General features: G+C 41.2%; 1 protein-coding gene across 1 annotated transcript in view; it reads right to left on the bottom strand.

Annotated features, from left to right (window-relative positions):
• The window catches only part of PRR5 (proline rich 5), a 46,511-nt gene extending 29,428 nt beyond the window's left edge, over positions 1 to 17,083 (bottom strand). The window contains exons 1-4 of the mRNA XM_062490880.1: positions 16,953 to 17,083; positions 8,931 to 9,011; positions 3,339 to 3,387; positions 2,634 to 2,691 (exon numbers count right to left, since the gene is read on the bottom strand). Of these exons, the coding sequence (XP_062346864.1) occupies positions 2,634 to 2,691; positions 3,339 to 3,387; positions 8,931 to 9,011; positions 16,953 to 17,083 (319 nt within the window). The remainder of the gene's footprint in view (positions 1 to 2,633; positions 2,692 to 3,338; positions 3,388 to 8,930; positions 9,012 to 16,952) is intronic.
• Positions 17,084 to 17,358: the final 275 nt, after the last annotated feature.

Raw genomic sequence — 17,358 nt, 5'->3', positions numbered from 1 at the left:
TCTTATGGGCAACTTATTTTGAGTTGTAATAGATTTCTGCACAGCAACTCAGAAAGGCTGCAGGGTTGAATGACTTAGGTGGGAAGGCCTTTTACTGAGGGCTGTGGAAGAATTCCTATGGTTTGTTGATGATGAGCATATTTCACATGACAGAATGTGCCTTACATATGTTACCAAGGATAGATCCTTTTCCTACTGTCAGGCAAAATGTTTACCATAAGCATTTGCTGGATTCTAGACACTGGGTTACTCTAAAAGCTCATTTTTATAAAGCACAATATAGTCAATTTTGTATGGCATAAAATGCAATTGGTACTTTTCATAGGGCTTCTGAAATTTAATTGAAACCCATAAAAGAAACATAAGAAGAAAATTCTTCCCTTTGAGGGTGGTGAGGCCCTGCCTCAGAGCAGCTGTGGCTGCCCCACTCTTGGAAGTCTCCAAGGATGGGTTGGACAGGTCTTGGAGCAACCTGGTCTAGTGGAAGGTGTCCCTGCCGATGTCAGGGGGTAGATCAGGATGAGGTCTTTAAGGTTCCTTCTAATCCAAACTGTTCTGTGATTTTGTGATTTTCAAAATCTTCTGCAGGACAAAACCCCTCTCCAAAGTGTGGAGTTTTTTCTCTTACAAAAACTTCAACACCAGGTAGAGAGAGAAACTCAAACCACAGGATGGGGACAACCTGAGATCTGAGGGCAGGACTGCTGCTTCTGCAGACCCAGGAAGCAAGCCCTGCTCAGAATGGAAGCTCCAAGATTTCCATGCTTCCATCTTGGGTGTTTTGAGAGCCATGGGGCCACTGACTACAGGATGGATGCTGAGGAAGGGCTGCATTTGCTGCCAATAAACGTCAATTCCGGCCTTGGAAAGTCAAGTCCACCAGCAACTCCCCAGGAAATCTGTGTGTCAGAAACACCTCTGCCTCTGAATCAGATGCCTGAATTACTGCTACCCTCTTGTAACTTGACAGTTTTAGAGAGAAAACATTTCTGATCATAGACTTGGAAAAAACATGACCAGTTTAATTCTCACCTTACCAAAATTTCTGACCATATCTTAAGGGGTAACCACAAAATGATAGATTAAATAAAAAAAACCAAAATAACGTCAAAATCAACAGCTTGCTGATATTTGGTATTTCCCAAGCATGGTCCTATATTTGAAAGCCCTTATAGTGGTCTCACATTTTAGGTTTTCATCTAAGCTTTGATCTCAAACGTCAGATACAGTATTTTTGATTTTCAAGCTGGTAATACCAGAAGAAAAAAAAGGGTTGGACTTTGATAGGTCTGTATCCCATTTGCTGATTTGACACTTATCAAACAACTTCCTTTGTGATTTACAGAGCAGCTATGAAGGCCTTGCAATCCCTACAGCTCCCCTTGTGCTCTCCAAGCTGTTATTTTATATAACCCTGGAATTTGGTGTCCAACTTAAGGACTTTCAGTACTTTTTTTTTGTGGGCTTTGGGGTCTTTAATGTGATATTGGTTCTCTTTTTGCGATGTTCAGGGCTATTGTCTGTTCATCAGAAAAGCCTGATTTCATAACACTACCTTAACTTGATCAGCTGTACTGTCAGTAATGAAAGGTCACATCCAGGATTTACAGAGAGATGAGACTAATGGAAGCAGCTGTCTCCAAGGTCCTGCTTAAGTAGCATATTTAGACTAAGTGACACAATGACTACAGCTTTGGAAAAGGAAAGACGCATTTCTTTAAAACTGCCTTTCCTACCCAAAGATCTTTAGAATGTTTACATGGGCAATAATTCTTGAAGTTATTATGAAACCATTCCACCATCTGATGTATAGAATCACAGAATTGTTTGGGTTGGAGAAGACCTCCAAGATCATAAAATCCGACCATGAACCCAGCACTGCTAAGGCCACCTCTAACCCAAGTGCCACACCTACATGGCTTTTAAATACCTCCAGGGTTAGGGACTCCACCACTGCACTGGGCAGCCTGTTCCAATGCCTGAAAAAACTCTTTTGGTAAAGAAATTGTTTTCTAACATGCAATGTAAACCTTGCCTGGCACAACCTGGATGCCAAATCTAGGACAAGACAGCATATTTAACAACACATCTAAATGCCACATAATAGCATAAGACAAAATTATTGGTGACTATAAACCAACGCACGAGGCGGAAGTTTATCCTTGATTTTACTTCCAGAGGTGGCATCTCCAGAAGGTGTAGACATTTAAATGAAGCCTTGCCTTTAAAACCAGAGAGACAATGCCTGACCTCATTTATGTCATCATGACTCCAGAATACCTGTTAAAACAAGCTACAACATTATTTTGGACTCAGATAGTTGAACTAACTGAGATCTTTGTGCTTAGTTTTTGGTTTATTACATATCTCAATCTATTTTCACATTTCCTGAGCAGTGTATAGCTGAAGGAGGTGTCCTTGCTGGAGGCAATTCTTCCCTGACTTCCCCAATGTTGCTCTAAGGAAATCACCTCCCCTTAATGAAGGTTAATGACCCAAGAACAGACTGTGGGAATGGATTGAGACATGCTAATTCACAGTCCCAGGAAGATAGTGGAAAGCATGCCAGTGCCTCCAGAGTGCATTTGTTAAAACACCTGTCACATACATAGCCATGCTAAAATCCAAGTTACCTTCATAAAACCGGATCTTGTCCCTTAGGATCACCATGCCTTTTGTGAGCAGCTGATTCTGTAAATAAAATATAGACTACATTTACTCCATTCTGTACTTCCCTACAGCTACCATATTTCACATTTTGTTAATTCTTAATTTTAAACAGTGAAATTTTTTTATTTTAAAAATTAATCATTAAAGGACTCTTGCTGTGTCCATCTTATTTAAATCACTTGGGACACGTGTGAAATGATGCTGTAATCACCTGCTGGTTTTTGGATGTATTTTGTGCAGTACAAAGTACTTCTCAAACTTCAAATGACTCACCTACAAAACATGTACTTTGACAAGCAGGAAGAATATTGGTTCAGCAGACAGTGGTACTTACTTCTAAAAGTCTTTTCTAGTAACTCTGCTGCAATGAACTTCACTGGTTTACTCAAGGACTTCAATTTTAAGCTAAAAAAAGCATCTCAAACCTCAAGAAAGACAGCAATGACCCACAGAAACACTGTGACAGGTTAGGCTTTCACTATCTAAGTATATGAATGTACATAAAATCCAAATCTCATTAATCCATTAATTTCAAAAACACAGAGAAGTCAGTGGACATCTCTGAATGGTTACAAGGGTCTCCAAGTCATAATTTAGAGTGGGCAAAAATTATTTTTCTTAGTAACATAAAACAGAATTGGATTTAAATAAAGAAAACACAGGCCTACCTGCAGATACTCAGTGAAAAATGATCCCAGTTCTGTTTTCAGTAATTGCCTGTATCAAAAAGAACAACAAAAGAATCTGTGTAATCAGCAAATCACACTGGCTGTGCACTGCATGAATGAGGGGAAGTCACTAATAGCAAATTACTTTTGAAGCAAATTTTGTAGCAAATACACTTTTTGTGTATGAGCAGAGACTGCCATTAATGACTAACTACAAAGAGAACAAACAGGATCAACAGTACCAAGACTCAAACCAGCATTTTTGTGTGTTGAAAAATATTTGCTGTCATTTTAGATGCCTCCATTGCACATCTGGAAGGAAATTAAGATTTGATGAAAAGAGGATGCTTTCCATCCTACATCCACTCAGGAGACTGAAGACAGCTCAAGTTTCATATAGTTTCAGTGAAAAGGCAGGTAGGGATTTAACAGTTCAGCTCTGCCTTTCATGATTCCTCTACACTAAAACCTACAAATCAACCTCAGAGAGCAATTGAAACTTCCATCCAAAACAAAATCCCACAAACTCTCCAATTCAGAAACTGAATTTGAGAACTCAGTCTATATAAGCCTGTTTGTATCCAGGTAAAATTTGCCACATGGCTAAAAAGCTTTGTTATTTAAATCTCACACGCTGGATGCTAGATAATACTTCTCTTCTGTCAGGTCACTATTTAGATGCATAAACAACAGCTTGGACCTTATAGAAATGTAGCCCCAGCTGGGTTTTCTGTACACATCTAAATCTCTTATGAAAACCTGTCTGTGTGACCATGTCAGGTCCCATGAAGGAGTGATGTCAAATGTGACTTAAAATCCAAACACTCGCTTCAATTAGGGTAATTATGTGAATTATATATTCAATTGCATGTCATCTATCTCTCTGTGTAATATCTTTAACTGACAACTGATTAATCAAATTATTTAACTAGTAAACAATGAGACATCAAACTAAATCCAGCATATCTCTATATTCTGTGAAAGTCTACAGGGCTTGATTCTGATGTTCTTACAACACCTGCTTCAGGACAGCCTTTTGAGACCTTCTGAAAGTTCGTGAAAGAGAGAAGCATGCTAGACTTGAGGAGGCTGAAATATGGTATCTTAGTTTATTTATTCTTAAGCACATGTCCACACTCACCTCACAGCTCTGGAAGGTCTAGGCAGAAATTAAACAAAAAATAAACAGAAGGAAGATGCTCCTAAGCATCAAAGTCCTTTTTAGCTAGAAACTTGATTAATTGGGACAAACTATTCACGGACAAAAGTTCTGAAAGGCATTATCCATAGGTCTCCCATTGTCAAAGAGCTGCTAAGTCACCAGCCCCCTCAGCATGTGGCTGTAATGGGTGGGAGGGGACAGCTCTGGCAGTGCCCTAAGACCCTGCCCTCAACAGCAGCACTGACAAGCCCTTGGCAAGGGTTAAAACCCACCTCACTCAAACACTGCTCAAGTTCCAATGGCTTAAGAGAAGTCAAGGAAAACAAGGTTGTGACAGCCAAAGTGTAGCACGTTCACTCCAAGTGGAGATTTACTGTCCAGTGAGGTGATCTTTTTCTAGATCACAAGTGATGACACCAAAGGTTCATCTTACTTTGACCATGGATAGACAGATTATTTTTAGGTAGAACTAACATGAAAGCTGCAGATTTGAATTCTCCTAGGAGAGCGGCTATTTATTCTCATGTATCTCTTCGTGCCACTGTTTCAAGAAAATACTGGTATACTTTATGCTTACAGATTTTGCTTAATTTTCTACCCTCATCTCAAGCTAGCAGCTCCAGATGGACTCCTCATAGTCTTGAAGAGGTGATGTGCAACTACCTTCTCTTTCAGTATTTTAGGTTCTACTGATAAATTTTGGTAGTTAGGTCAGGAAATAAAAATGTATGTTCTACTTATCCAATAGTCAGCTCTCTGATCAAACAAGATCCCACCACATTTCCATTTTTTCAATTGAAATCAAACAACCAGCTTGTAGGTAACTATATGCACTGGACTGCACCACACCAGGCAGCTCTATACCTACATTAACATCTCTGTTTACAGGGCAGAACTGACAGCACAATTCATGGATCTTGCTTTTTGAATTCCTAATAATACAGATACTTCAAGCCACTTAATTAATTTCTGGTGAAACAATGAGGCCCTTAGGCCAAATCAGAACACTGGTGTTTGATATTCTTTGTATATATTCTTTTAAATGAGATCCACAACAAAACTGGATCCAAGACATTGCTTGCAGCTTCTTTTTCATCATTCCTAATTTCCTTTAACAAATAACAGTTAGGCCATCAGATCCTGGATAATTTCAATTACTGACCAACCTTATCTAGACACATGGACAATGTGATGGAATCCAGGTAAAAATCTGACTAAACCTAAAGGAGATCCCTGACCAGAGAGCAGATCTTATTTCAAGAACATAGAATTTTAAAGCACGTATTTTGCACTCCTAAAGCCTCTCTATCACAGATATCAGGTCTTCATTGCCTGTTTAATGACTTAATAAATTAAGATGATAATACAAATTCCCTTGAAATGTGCTAAAATTGCTTCTGACTTTTCCTCTTCCCTGATGCTGCTTCATTGGTTCATTTTAAAATTAACTCTTGCAACATTACTCAGAATGGAAAGTGTAACACTACACAATTAAACAGAGTTAAATGAAGCAAACAAGTGATTTTGCTGGGTTTGAACTCTGGCTGCAAAAGAGGAAATGCCACTAAAATGTACTTTGCTTGCATCACATCAGTATCCTGAAACTCAGAAAAGAGGCAGCTATAAATATGCATTAGCTTTAATACAGGACATTTAGCTTCCGCTGTGTTTCCCTTTGCTTCTTTTTCTTCTTTGTTTTAAAAGTGGTCAAAATAAACACTTTTAAATTACATACGGTACGTTAAATGAAAAAGGAGAAAATACTATTTTATTATTAATATTGCAGACGTGGACCAAGAGAAAATGAAACATATGCATGAAGATTTTTATTACTAGACTTTTGACTCAATCTCCTAATAAATCACCCAGTAAGGGCCCAGAAGAAGGAATGCACAGGCCACACACTGATGATATTCCAGATACTGGGAGTTTACTGTGCTTCATCAGCTTTAACAGAATAATTCAGGAGTCCCAGCAGTGTGAGAGAAACTCGACTCCCACACTGGTTTTATTGCAATAGGGATTCTGAGGGTTGTGTTTGTAATTTTGTGTTTAAGGCCACAGGAATGGTGTGAAAAGTCATTGTGAAAAGCTCTTATGAGCCAAACTTAAAAGGAAAGTAAATGGTACTGTACAGATTTGTACCCACTGATGTTTCCTTAAATAATCAGGGTTCAAAACCTTGAGATGTGTATTCAGAAGTTTTATGTATTTAACTGCAGGTATGTGACACACGGTAGTTGAATATATGTGATATTCCTGACTCAAAACAATGGTGTGAAAATACTGTTCAAATATTTACACTTGATCTGTGAGTCAACTTGGATATTCAAGGGTTTATTATGAAAAATATTCCAGAATCTGTTCTAATTCAAGTGGTAAAGTAAGATAACTTCCTTTACTGTCCTGTAACTATTCAAAAAAGTAACTAACTAATATTAACCATTTACCTGAATGCTTCCACACTTGAATTTTGCCCTGTGGAAATAATGGATTTGCTTCTCAATTTGTACTCATGGGAAAATGCATCTAAAACAATCATAAGGCAAGTGTATATTTGTTCCACTTCTGAGGTCATGTTTATGTATCAGATATTTTTGCACTCAATAATAACATTAACCCAAAGAAAGTTATTTTGAAATAAATAACAAAAGCAGGAAGACGGGTACTTTTGGCATGTGTGAAATCAGTAATTTCATCATCAACTCAGGTTTGAGGCACCAGGCATTCTCCCTGAAGTGAGCTATCAGCTGAGATACCAACAAAGCAGCATTATCCCTACCAGAACAAAAAGGAATTAGCCTATCAAATGTCAGCAAAGCTGTTCATAAAACAGAATTAAAAATAATCAGTGTATTTCTAGTCAGCTTGCCTGTGCCACATGAAATGCTGCAATAAATTCAACTCAACTATGTTACCAAGCATCATGGTGCAGGGTTTATAGCCAAGTAAATTAAAGCAAAATTTGGGCACATTTCTATCTATTTGTTGGTTCATACCAGATTATATTTGTCTGACACATCAGCAGAAAAATTTTTCCTCTCCTGTCCCTCACCAGCAGATGAACGAGCACATTAAGAGAAATGCATTGGGCCAAGAAATCTTAGTCCAGAAGTACCATTTTTTGTCATTTACATAAAGCTGAAGAATCCTAATGGCACCTACAATAATAATGATTAACCATTATTCCAGTAAGTAACTCAACATGATTGATGGATCATGCTAACTGACAGACATCCTAGAAAAGGTATTCTTTGTATGTCATTTTGTCACTAGCAAAGGAAGAAATAACTGAAGAGTAAGTTTATTTTAATTTCAAAAAGAGCAAACACAGGCCAAATATTATCTGGCTGGACTTTTCTGAAGATATTTTCACAATTAAAGGAACCAGACTGGGCCAACTATCCCAGACTGGCAATCAGACAGGGGCAGATAAACCCAGAATATCTAGGTATTCTGCAGAATATACTGGAGAGTTAGACTCTAGTGTCCAGCCAGAGGAGCAATAAGCAGCAGGGAAAAGGGAATAACTAAGGATCACACCTGAATATAGCTAGGGAATGTAATAAGCTGTCTGCCTTTTTTAACTGCAGATTCTTTTCCACCATTTATTTTATAAAGCATTGGACAATTTCTATAAGGAATTCTGCTACCTTGCCCTTGTCAGTGAGAAGGTTTGGTAAATAATAAGTGCTGAAAAAGTAGTAAAATATGAAGGAAAATCCAGGTATCACAGCTTATATCTTGTAAATTTTCTTTTCAACTGTAATTTAACTCAAATGGTAGGATTTTGACTTTTTTCTTAAGGGAAGAAAGTTTCCATTATACATCTCACTGGCCTACAGTTAGGCTGTTCCAGACAGTATCATCAGAATATGGGAAAAAAAGTTGGAAGCATAAACAGTTTTACTCAGACTATGGTGTTTGACAGGACAGCTTTGTCACTTCCCATACGTTCATGCTGTGTGGAAGGAGCAGTAGATCTAAGGGACCACCAAGCAGGACATCTTTCCTTGCCACATCTCACTGAGTGCTTGGAGGCTTTAGCTCCTCCATGGATGCAAGGGAAGCACCCCAGAATGGCACCTCTGGAAACTGGCAGTATCACTGCCGTGCAATAGGGCTGAATTATTAGAGGGGTCCAAGTTTTCCCTTCTTTAGTTTTAAACCAGCACATCAAGAGAGACTCTGAAATAAATCCTACTGCTCAGGGCTGAATTCCTCCCACAGAAGGAGGGATCAGCTCTCTCATGCAGTGTGATGTTGGCAAACACACCTGCAGCAGTGATTACTGAGAGAAAATGGACTGTGCTGGTCAAAACTGCCACTGGGAGAAAACCTTGATGCTCTGCAGAAGCTGTGGAGTGCGAGGGCTGGCAAAGAGTACTGAGCATCTGGCTGAGAACACCTTGCACAGCCGAGTCTCTTACCTGACTCCTTCATTGAGGTTGTAAAGTTCATGGTCTGGGAGACCCTTACGCTGGAATACCGCTATCACTCCATTGTGGATACTGAAAGAGGACATGATGAGTCATTAGTGCCCAGTAAGATTTGAGAAGTGTATCACCTCCACAACTATCCTAGCATTTCTGTCTAGACACTTCAGGACTTTTTAAAAGTCATAGATGACTTTCAGTACTCCACCCATCCCAGATGCCTAAAAGGAAATTGCTGCCTAGAAAACAGAAAATGAAAATCAGTTATTTTTGATTTGTTCAAAATCAGTTTGTCCACTGTTTGAACTCAGTGATTTCAACAACTGCGCACCTGAAATCAGTAATTTCAAAAACTTAGGCCAATATTTTTAAGTGCTTTAAGTATGTCAACTATAGCTTTTAATACATTCACATATTAAATATATTTGTATTATTTGAAAGTATCATTTTTATCTCTATGGCTCACTGCACAGACAGTTAACAGCTTTCACTGCACTGGAGTCTGTGCAAGGCAGCAGAGATCAGGTTTAGAACTCTGGAAAGCAGGACAAGGACCAGTTCTGCCCATCCTGGAGGTATGAGGGTGTGGGGTAGCTGTGTCTTTTCAAGAAGAGCTAAAGGTGGTTGGCATCTGTTCATAAGGTCTCCAGGGTGAGTAAGCGTCATTCCTGCAGGTGAAAGAGCTTAACATGGAATCACAGGATGTCCTGGATTGGAAAGGACCTAAAGATCATCCTGTTCCACCACCTTCCATGGGCAGGGACACCTTCCATTAGAGCAGATTGCTCCAAGCCCCATCCAATGTGGCTTTGAAGGCTTCCAGGGATCCAGGGGCAGCCACAGCTTGTCTGGGCACCCTGTGCCAGGGCCTCACCACGTTCACAGGGAGGAATTTCTTCCTAATATCCAACCTAAACCTACTCTCTGTCAGTTTGAAGACATGCCTTTCCCTGTCAGGCACATGTCTCCGTAAAAAGTCTCTCTCCTTCTTTCCTGTAGGCTCCCTTCAGGTGCTGGAAGACTTGGTCAGCCCTGGCATGATCCAGGGCCAGATCCAGGTGCATTGGGCTGCTCCCACTGCAAGGGGATATCACTGCAGGAGCCATGCCAGGCAGCAGCAAAGTGCCTTGGGAATGCCAGTGTTCATGTTAAACTTTCCCAGGCCCATGATAAGACAGCTCCTTTCAATGCCAGCTGGGAGCAGAGGACTGGCTGGAAGGTAAACTCAAAACTTTTCACTGAGAGATTCATGCAGGCACACAATAGCAAAGAGAGGCACTACCAGAAAAGCTCAGCCACCTTCATCTAAGGAAAACTAGAAGTGGCAGGTGAAAGGTCTGACCTGCTGTGGAGAAATATAGATGCAGACAGAAATAAGAACCATTATCCTCTTCTCTCTTTTGTTCCTTTGAAGATGTTTCTGAGGCCTTACACACGACTGCTTCCACAGCAGTCCCTCTTTCCCCCCTACATCCGCAAGCACAGACTTACATTCACGATCCAACCCAGATTATTTTGGCTGGCTCATACAGACACACTCCATTTATTATTATTTGAAAATCAGCAGATAAATGTCTCTGGTATACAGTGAAGTGACTTGGGTATTTTAATCTTATGAGTAATATGGGAAGTAAGATTAATGTAGTGAATAAAACAAGCAGTCTTTTCACGCTCTTCTGATTCAGAAAAGAACTTTGCAATGTTCCCTGCCAAACTTCTGCAGAGAAGAATGACTAAATATCTGTCCTAAAAGACAACATGCTCTCTTTCTCTCTGGCACCCTTTTCTAAATACGGGAGAGGTCTTCTCTCTCCAGATTAACAGGTCTTCATCATTATTCCTCAAAAAAATAAGGGAGAGCAAGCTTTTTTATCCAGAATTAAAGGGGACAGTTTGTGAGCATTTAACTTATTGTTTGTATAGTCGAACAGCGTCTACATAAATAGCAGAGAACTTATAATCTGCCTGGAATCTCCCTTGTAGTGAGGGAAAATATCCTTGTCTGGAAAACAAGTCTTGGCCTCATTAAGTTGACCACCTGCCTTTCCTTCCCATCACAGACAGCAGTGCTTGCATGGAGGGTGCAGGATACAGCCCCTGACTGCAGGTTATGTGGGAATGGCACTGGAACTGGTCCTCCACACTTGCTTAAGAGCAGACACAGAGGAGTCAGAATAACTGGCATGCTGTTGGTGGCCTCAGTTGGTATCAGGATAATGAAAAGTTTGCTTAAATCTTCTAAGTTACCTTAAGCTAATGAAAAAAACAAACCGAGTCCTTGCTTAAATCAATGGGTTTTTATAACAAGTGATTGTTTAAAAAGATTTGGTCAGAATGGTTCAGCCTTTTGGTGTAAAGAAAATCTGAGCTGTTGCTTACACACAGAAGTCCTGCAAGATGCTTGAGGTGGGGTGTATCACTTCACCTGTGCCTGCAACCAGCTTTCATTGAGGCTTAAGTTAGTAATGTACATAATTAAACTTATATTGCAACAGTTAACCTGAACTGAAAATGCCTTTTAAGCTCCCTTCTGTACCTCTTTTACAACATGAAAGTTAATAATGGGAGCACTTATTACTGTGAACACCTTCTCTGTAGTTGTTTTGTGTGTAAGTGTGTGCACAGGAGCATGGTACTCCAGGAAACAAAATAGAGTCCAACAGACCCCAAAAAACTCTACTGAGCAGGCTTGCTGGAGGAGGGGAAATCAGGATATAAAACCTGAAGAGACCATGTTTTTGGGGGGATTGGCTTTAGAATGACAATAAAATGTCAGATAGCTCCAGCAATGTATTGTACTTATCTATCCCATGGGAGCTACAGATTGCCAGAGAAAACTGGCTACAACCAAGGCAGCACTCACAGCCACAGAAATCAACTCAGCAGCCTAAGAAACTTCATCTCTTTCGAAAGACAACTCATTCCACATTTGACTGAGCCTCCAGAGGAGGAGGTGACTCCGGCTGACCAAAACATGGGGAATGGCAGCTCCAGCACACACAGAATAGACTTCCCCCACCATTAGCTTCACCATGAAGGGATATAGAAGGTGTAAATCCCTGCAGCACAGAGCTGAATGCTTGTTGATGGCACTCCCAACCAGCCCAACAGGGACATGGTCAAGGTGGGCAGGGTGGGGTGGATTATTCTGATTTTTGCATAGTATCAATCTATTATTGGCTACTGCCAATTTCTGGCAGAGAATTTTTTTCTGGCAAAGCAGCAGGACGTCGACATTCCACAAACATCACACAGATAATTTTAGCCCTCTAAAGCAGTCACTGCCTTTGTGTGCAAACAACACAGGTGAAAATATCACTGTGACTTCTATGTAGTGTCTGCAAATTCTCCCCTGCTCACAGCTCGAGGTGAAGTCCAGAAGAAAAAACAATGCTGTGTGAATAATCACACTCTGACTATCTACCAGGCAGTTAAAGACAACATTTTAATTTCAAAAGGGACAAAATTAGTTCAGGCAAATTTTCTCTGCACAGTTACATGATCAGCTAATTAATAATTAACCTGATATAGTACTATCAAAACCTTCTTGAAGACACCCTTGCTGCAAAGTAAAACATGATTTTTCTGAATTAGCTTAATCCAATTGGGAAGAGCCCATTTTCAGCACAGTTTCAGTCCAGCTGCAACTCTACCAGCTTCCCATGAGGCCTTGACCCTTCCAAAATAAGCTTGCAGGTGCTAGTTCTCTTATCTTCCTGGAATTTTTACCCAAGGTAAAGCAACATCTTAAGAGGGATAGGCTGCAATTAAGCACTTGGTCATACAAGTGAAAATAAGCTGGTCTGGAAAACTCCCCTCTTCAAAGAGTTTGGGAAGTATTAGTTCACTCACTTCACCAACTATAACCACTGCTCTAACACACCAAGAAATTGAGACAGAGAGCTGAGGGGACTTCTGGAGGTGTTACTAAGGGTTAATATCTCTGCGGACTATGGGACAAAGAAGACTGGTTTCCTGCATTCAAGGTAAAGTTATTCTGGAGGGCTCTGGGGAGCAGCAATTTCCCACTACCACCACCACCACTTTCTGTTACTGTAGTCATGGCTGGAAAATGCTCCATGGAGAGCAGTGGTGGCTGGGCCTGTGGGAAGTCTCCTTCACCAGCCCTGTTCTCCCTCTGACCCGACAGTGAGATTCTGTCTGTCCCCCATGCAGACAGAGCACCAAACACTCCACGGAAGGCTTCAAATAAGGGGTCAGGGAAAAAAGGGTGATTCAAAAAGGGGTATTCAAAAATATTTCTAAATAAAAACTGAATAACAGAAGAAAGAGGAAAATATGCTGGTCTGGAATATTTTCTCCACTGGAAAAGCCTTCCTGTGATCTGAATAAACATTCATTTTAAAATAGGAGATGAAATATGGTTTTCATGGATGCAAAAGTTATTTTACAGCAAGCTGTTGTGCTTATTACAACTCCAGAAAAAATCAGCCCAGACCATAAAATCCTTTCAGATTTGGTATGTCTCCTCAAATTTACTGCTGATCTCACTAATGTCACAAGCAGCTAAGCTGTTTTCTCCACCTTTTCTTTGCTATCTCCTACTCCTTCACGTCTCTGTGAACGTTCCATATTTTCTTACATCAAAGAGGATCCAAGAGCTTTTGACTAGAGGCTTTCCCGGAGCACAACTCCGACAGTATCAGCTCCTGATTAGGCAGTCAGTGCTAGCTCTTTCAGCATGAAAACTCTGCCATGGATTTTATTTGGCCTGAGTGGGCCCCCTGGTGTGTGAGCTCAAGATTAAAACCCCCGGGTTTCTCAGTCCAACTGGTCTAGTCAGCATTCAGCCCTCATTTTTTTCCTGAAGCAGAAATGGGGGTTGGGGGGGGGAGTACGGGGGACGATGACAAGAACTGAAGACAGTGCTTGCTGGTGAAAAAAATCTCAACTATTTTAATCCAATGCAAATTCTGTGAGCTGCAATGACGTGTATTGTTCTGTTGTGCTGCTGTTGGTTGCTAGAACTGCACCGTGTTTTGCTGCACAGATCTAGGGTTCATGGGAAAGCAAGCTCTGAAAAAGCCATGATATAAAGTCTCATTTGCCTAATAGCAAACAGCAGCTTGGCACCAATTTCCCTTTGATGTAATAGTGCTGCGAAGTTTCACTGCGTTTTAGTTCGGACGTGAAGGGAAGTCATCAGGGAAGAAGTGACCTTCTTTGCTGCCAGAGTGATGCTCCCCCAGTTAGCTGAGTTAGGCTCCTTCAGGTTGTCCTCCCCTGGTGTCAAAATGCAAACTCTCAAGTGTGAACAGCCTGAGCTGAGACTGGTGTGAAGGGGGCAGAGATGGTGGAGGGGACATCACTGTACCATGGTGACCACGCACAGAACAAGTGCAGAAGGGCAGCCATGCATCCGCCCCTCCTCTGAAAACACCTGCAGTGACGGAGCTGCTGTCCTGCAAAACACCTCACTAGCAACACTTCAGCTTTTCAATCCCTGGTATGGCCAGCAGCCATGTTCTGCCCCAAAGATCTGCCTTTTGTCCAGTTTGTGCAGGGCTGAACCTGCTGTGTGCTGTGCTTCAACTCTCCCCACTTCAGCCCTCATGAACCCGATTCAAAGCTTCTTTGAAAAGCAGATACACACATGCCACACCCAGGCACAGCTGCTAACATTAAGCAAGAAAACAGCAGACATTTAAATTTAGAACAGCCAGGCTTGGTGAGAGAGGAGAGCTCTGCTGGTGCATCTTGACTTCCTTGATCAGCCAGCTCTTACGCTTACGCAGAATGAAACAAAACAAGCAATCATTTCATTTGGAAGGAAAAATATTCCTGTAAACTAAAGTATGCAAAGTGTCCGTTGTCGGGTTGCTTCAATTTCGCAGCAGAAAAATAAAAGAAATTCCACTGCCCAAGATTTTAAAAACCCAGACCAGATTTCTGGTGAGTCAAACTTCAGATGTCCAGCAACGTTACAGTCTCCCCAGGAGAGATGAACAGATTCCCTCAAGACATGATATATATGTCAAAATGGGCATGCAGTGATGACAGGCAGAAGCAACAGTGGATAATTTTTTAATCCATCCAATTCAGTATCATTTAAGACCTGACCTTCCTCAGGATAAAGACCCAATTTTACAGTAGAATATCTAAGTTTCCTAAAAGCAACAGATGATACAAGTTCTTCTGAGCCTGAAATAAGAATTACCCCCACTCACTCTTTCACTCAGGAGAAAGCCTTGCACTGTTAAGTAAGAAATAAAAGCCTTCCCTTTGTCCATGCAGTGCAACCAGCTCCTATCTGCAATACCTGCCACAGCTCTGAGAAGCTGTTAATGCAGGCACATGATGCCCACTTGAATTGCACCCACATGACAACCCCACTAGTGCTCTCAGGTACTTCAGGGGAACATGCCACCAAAAAGGACAGCCTGGCAATCCACACACGGGGGAAAGGCAACCCAGGGGTGGAAAGCACAATTAGGTCTGAGTTCATGCAAAGTAGTGATAGGACAACTCATGGACACCTATTCAAGGAACAGGCAAAGGGACAGTTGTGTAATTGGATGGAATGTGCAGATGTCCAGCTCATTGAGTGGCAAGCACTTCTGGTCAGAGCTGTACCTGTCCTGTCAAAATTAAAAGTAACAAACACTTGCTTCATCTCAACTAGGAAAATCCTCTAGTTTGAATATCAGCAGCTCCAAGCCTGGAACTCTCTGCCTCCCAGCAAGCCGAGTGGATGATCTCCATTTGCATCTGCCTCCACAGCTCCCTCTCCACATGCAAGACCTGGAAAAGTTAACCCCTGCCAACAAAAGCTTCAGCACACCATCACAAAAAGGCTTTGGGGACTCCATTCTGTCACCTTGATCCCCACCCAGGATGTCTCTTACTCCCTGCTGCTTTCCTTAGGACTACTGGCCAAATTAAGTCCCAACTGGCACTCAAGGTAGCCCAGTCTATCCTTAAACTACTATCACCATCCATCCGTGCATCAGGTACAACTCAAGGTCATGCAAACAGAATGATATTTGAGAAGAAACTCAGTCTCTCTTGTTATCAGCACAGTTTCAGAGTTCAGTGCATTGCTGGCATTCGACAACTAATTCTTCATACAGACAGGAAACCACATATCAAGTAGTGAGAAGGACAGAAGATAAGGTATTTTATATTTTTCATTTTTTGCAGAATTTTAGAAAATGTGTCTGTAGTTCTTTCATGGTACAGTTTTACAGTTTATGGTACAGTTGTACCACCACACAATTATAAAATTCTACAGATGACTTTCCAAGCTGTGATCCAGGAAGTGACATTTCATTTTCAAAAATGACCAAAGAATTTAATTCCTAACAGTTTAGAGACTTAGTTTAATATTTTAAGATTGTCACTAAAATGGACATTAAGATGCTTTCTGAATAGCTGAGCTAATTGATACAGTCACAACATAATGTTTGCACAGGTTTTCTTGTAAAACAGCCACAGAATCAAAATATATAAACACAACAAAGAAAACAACCAGGACATATTTTCCCTGTCCAAAGTACAGGTGCTTGCATGTGTACATACACACATGCACAGATCTATTTGTACTAACATGAGTAAACTTAGTAGGCTTTATCATAACTATGTCAACTACCAGCAAAAGCCATAGATATGCAGATAATAGTATATATTTAATAGTTGTGCACATGTAATTTAAGAAAAAAATAACCTAAGCCAAACAAACTTTGAATGAGAATATCTAGATCAACACAAAGATATATTTGTAGCTGGACCTTGTGAAACAAGTAGTCTGTCACAAAGGCTGAAGTGAAGGCAGGGACGTCCCTTTGTTATCAGCCTTCAGAGAAAGACTAAGAGCAAGGTTAAAAAAGGCACACCTGTGTTTATCTGAGTGGGAGCTCCAGCGCATGTACTAAGGCAGCCTGTGAGCCTGCCGAGGCAGGAGCCAGGCAGCCCAGCCTGCAGCCCACGGAGCAGCCGTCAATCCCACTGCAGAAGCACGGGGACACTGCCAGGAGCCAGCACGCCGTGCGACCTTACCTGTTCCAGGTAGCGTTGGAGCAGGCCCGGCGCTGCTGGGTCCCCCGCTCATCCAAGGCTGCCTGCTCTCTCTTGCCCAGATCACTGAGGCTGGGCGAACTCATGAACTTCAACCTGCGAAGAGTCCTCATGGTCAAATGTGTGTTTGCGTGTGGCAGCTACAGATACACCATCCTGTTTACACACATACACACGCAGCTGGAGCAGCGGCAGCAGCAGCAGTGCGAGCAGTTCCCTCCGTTTGCTGTTCAAAAAAGAAACTTAAAAAAAAAAGAAGAGAGAACCAGTCTCTACGGAGCACACCTCTGCCAGCAAGAAAACAAACCTTTAATCAGATCAACTCTGACGTCATCAACAGTGGTTAATAATTTCTCCAGTCCTTTCAAAAAATAAGTTGAACTTCTGG

This window comes from Cinclus cinclus, chromosome 4 (genome assembly GCF_963662255.1).
Source record: "Cinclus cinclus chromosome 4, bCinCin1.1, whole genome shotgun sequence".
In the NCBI taxonomy this organism is placed as follows: Eukaryota; Metazoa; Chordata; class Aves; order Passeriformes; family Cinclidae; genus Cinclus; species Cinclus cinclus.
Note: the sequence above shows the minus strand (reverse complement) of the source record. Positions and strands in the feature narration are given on the sequence as shown.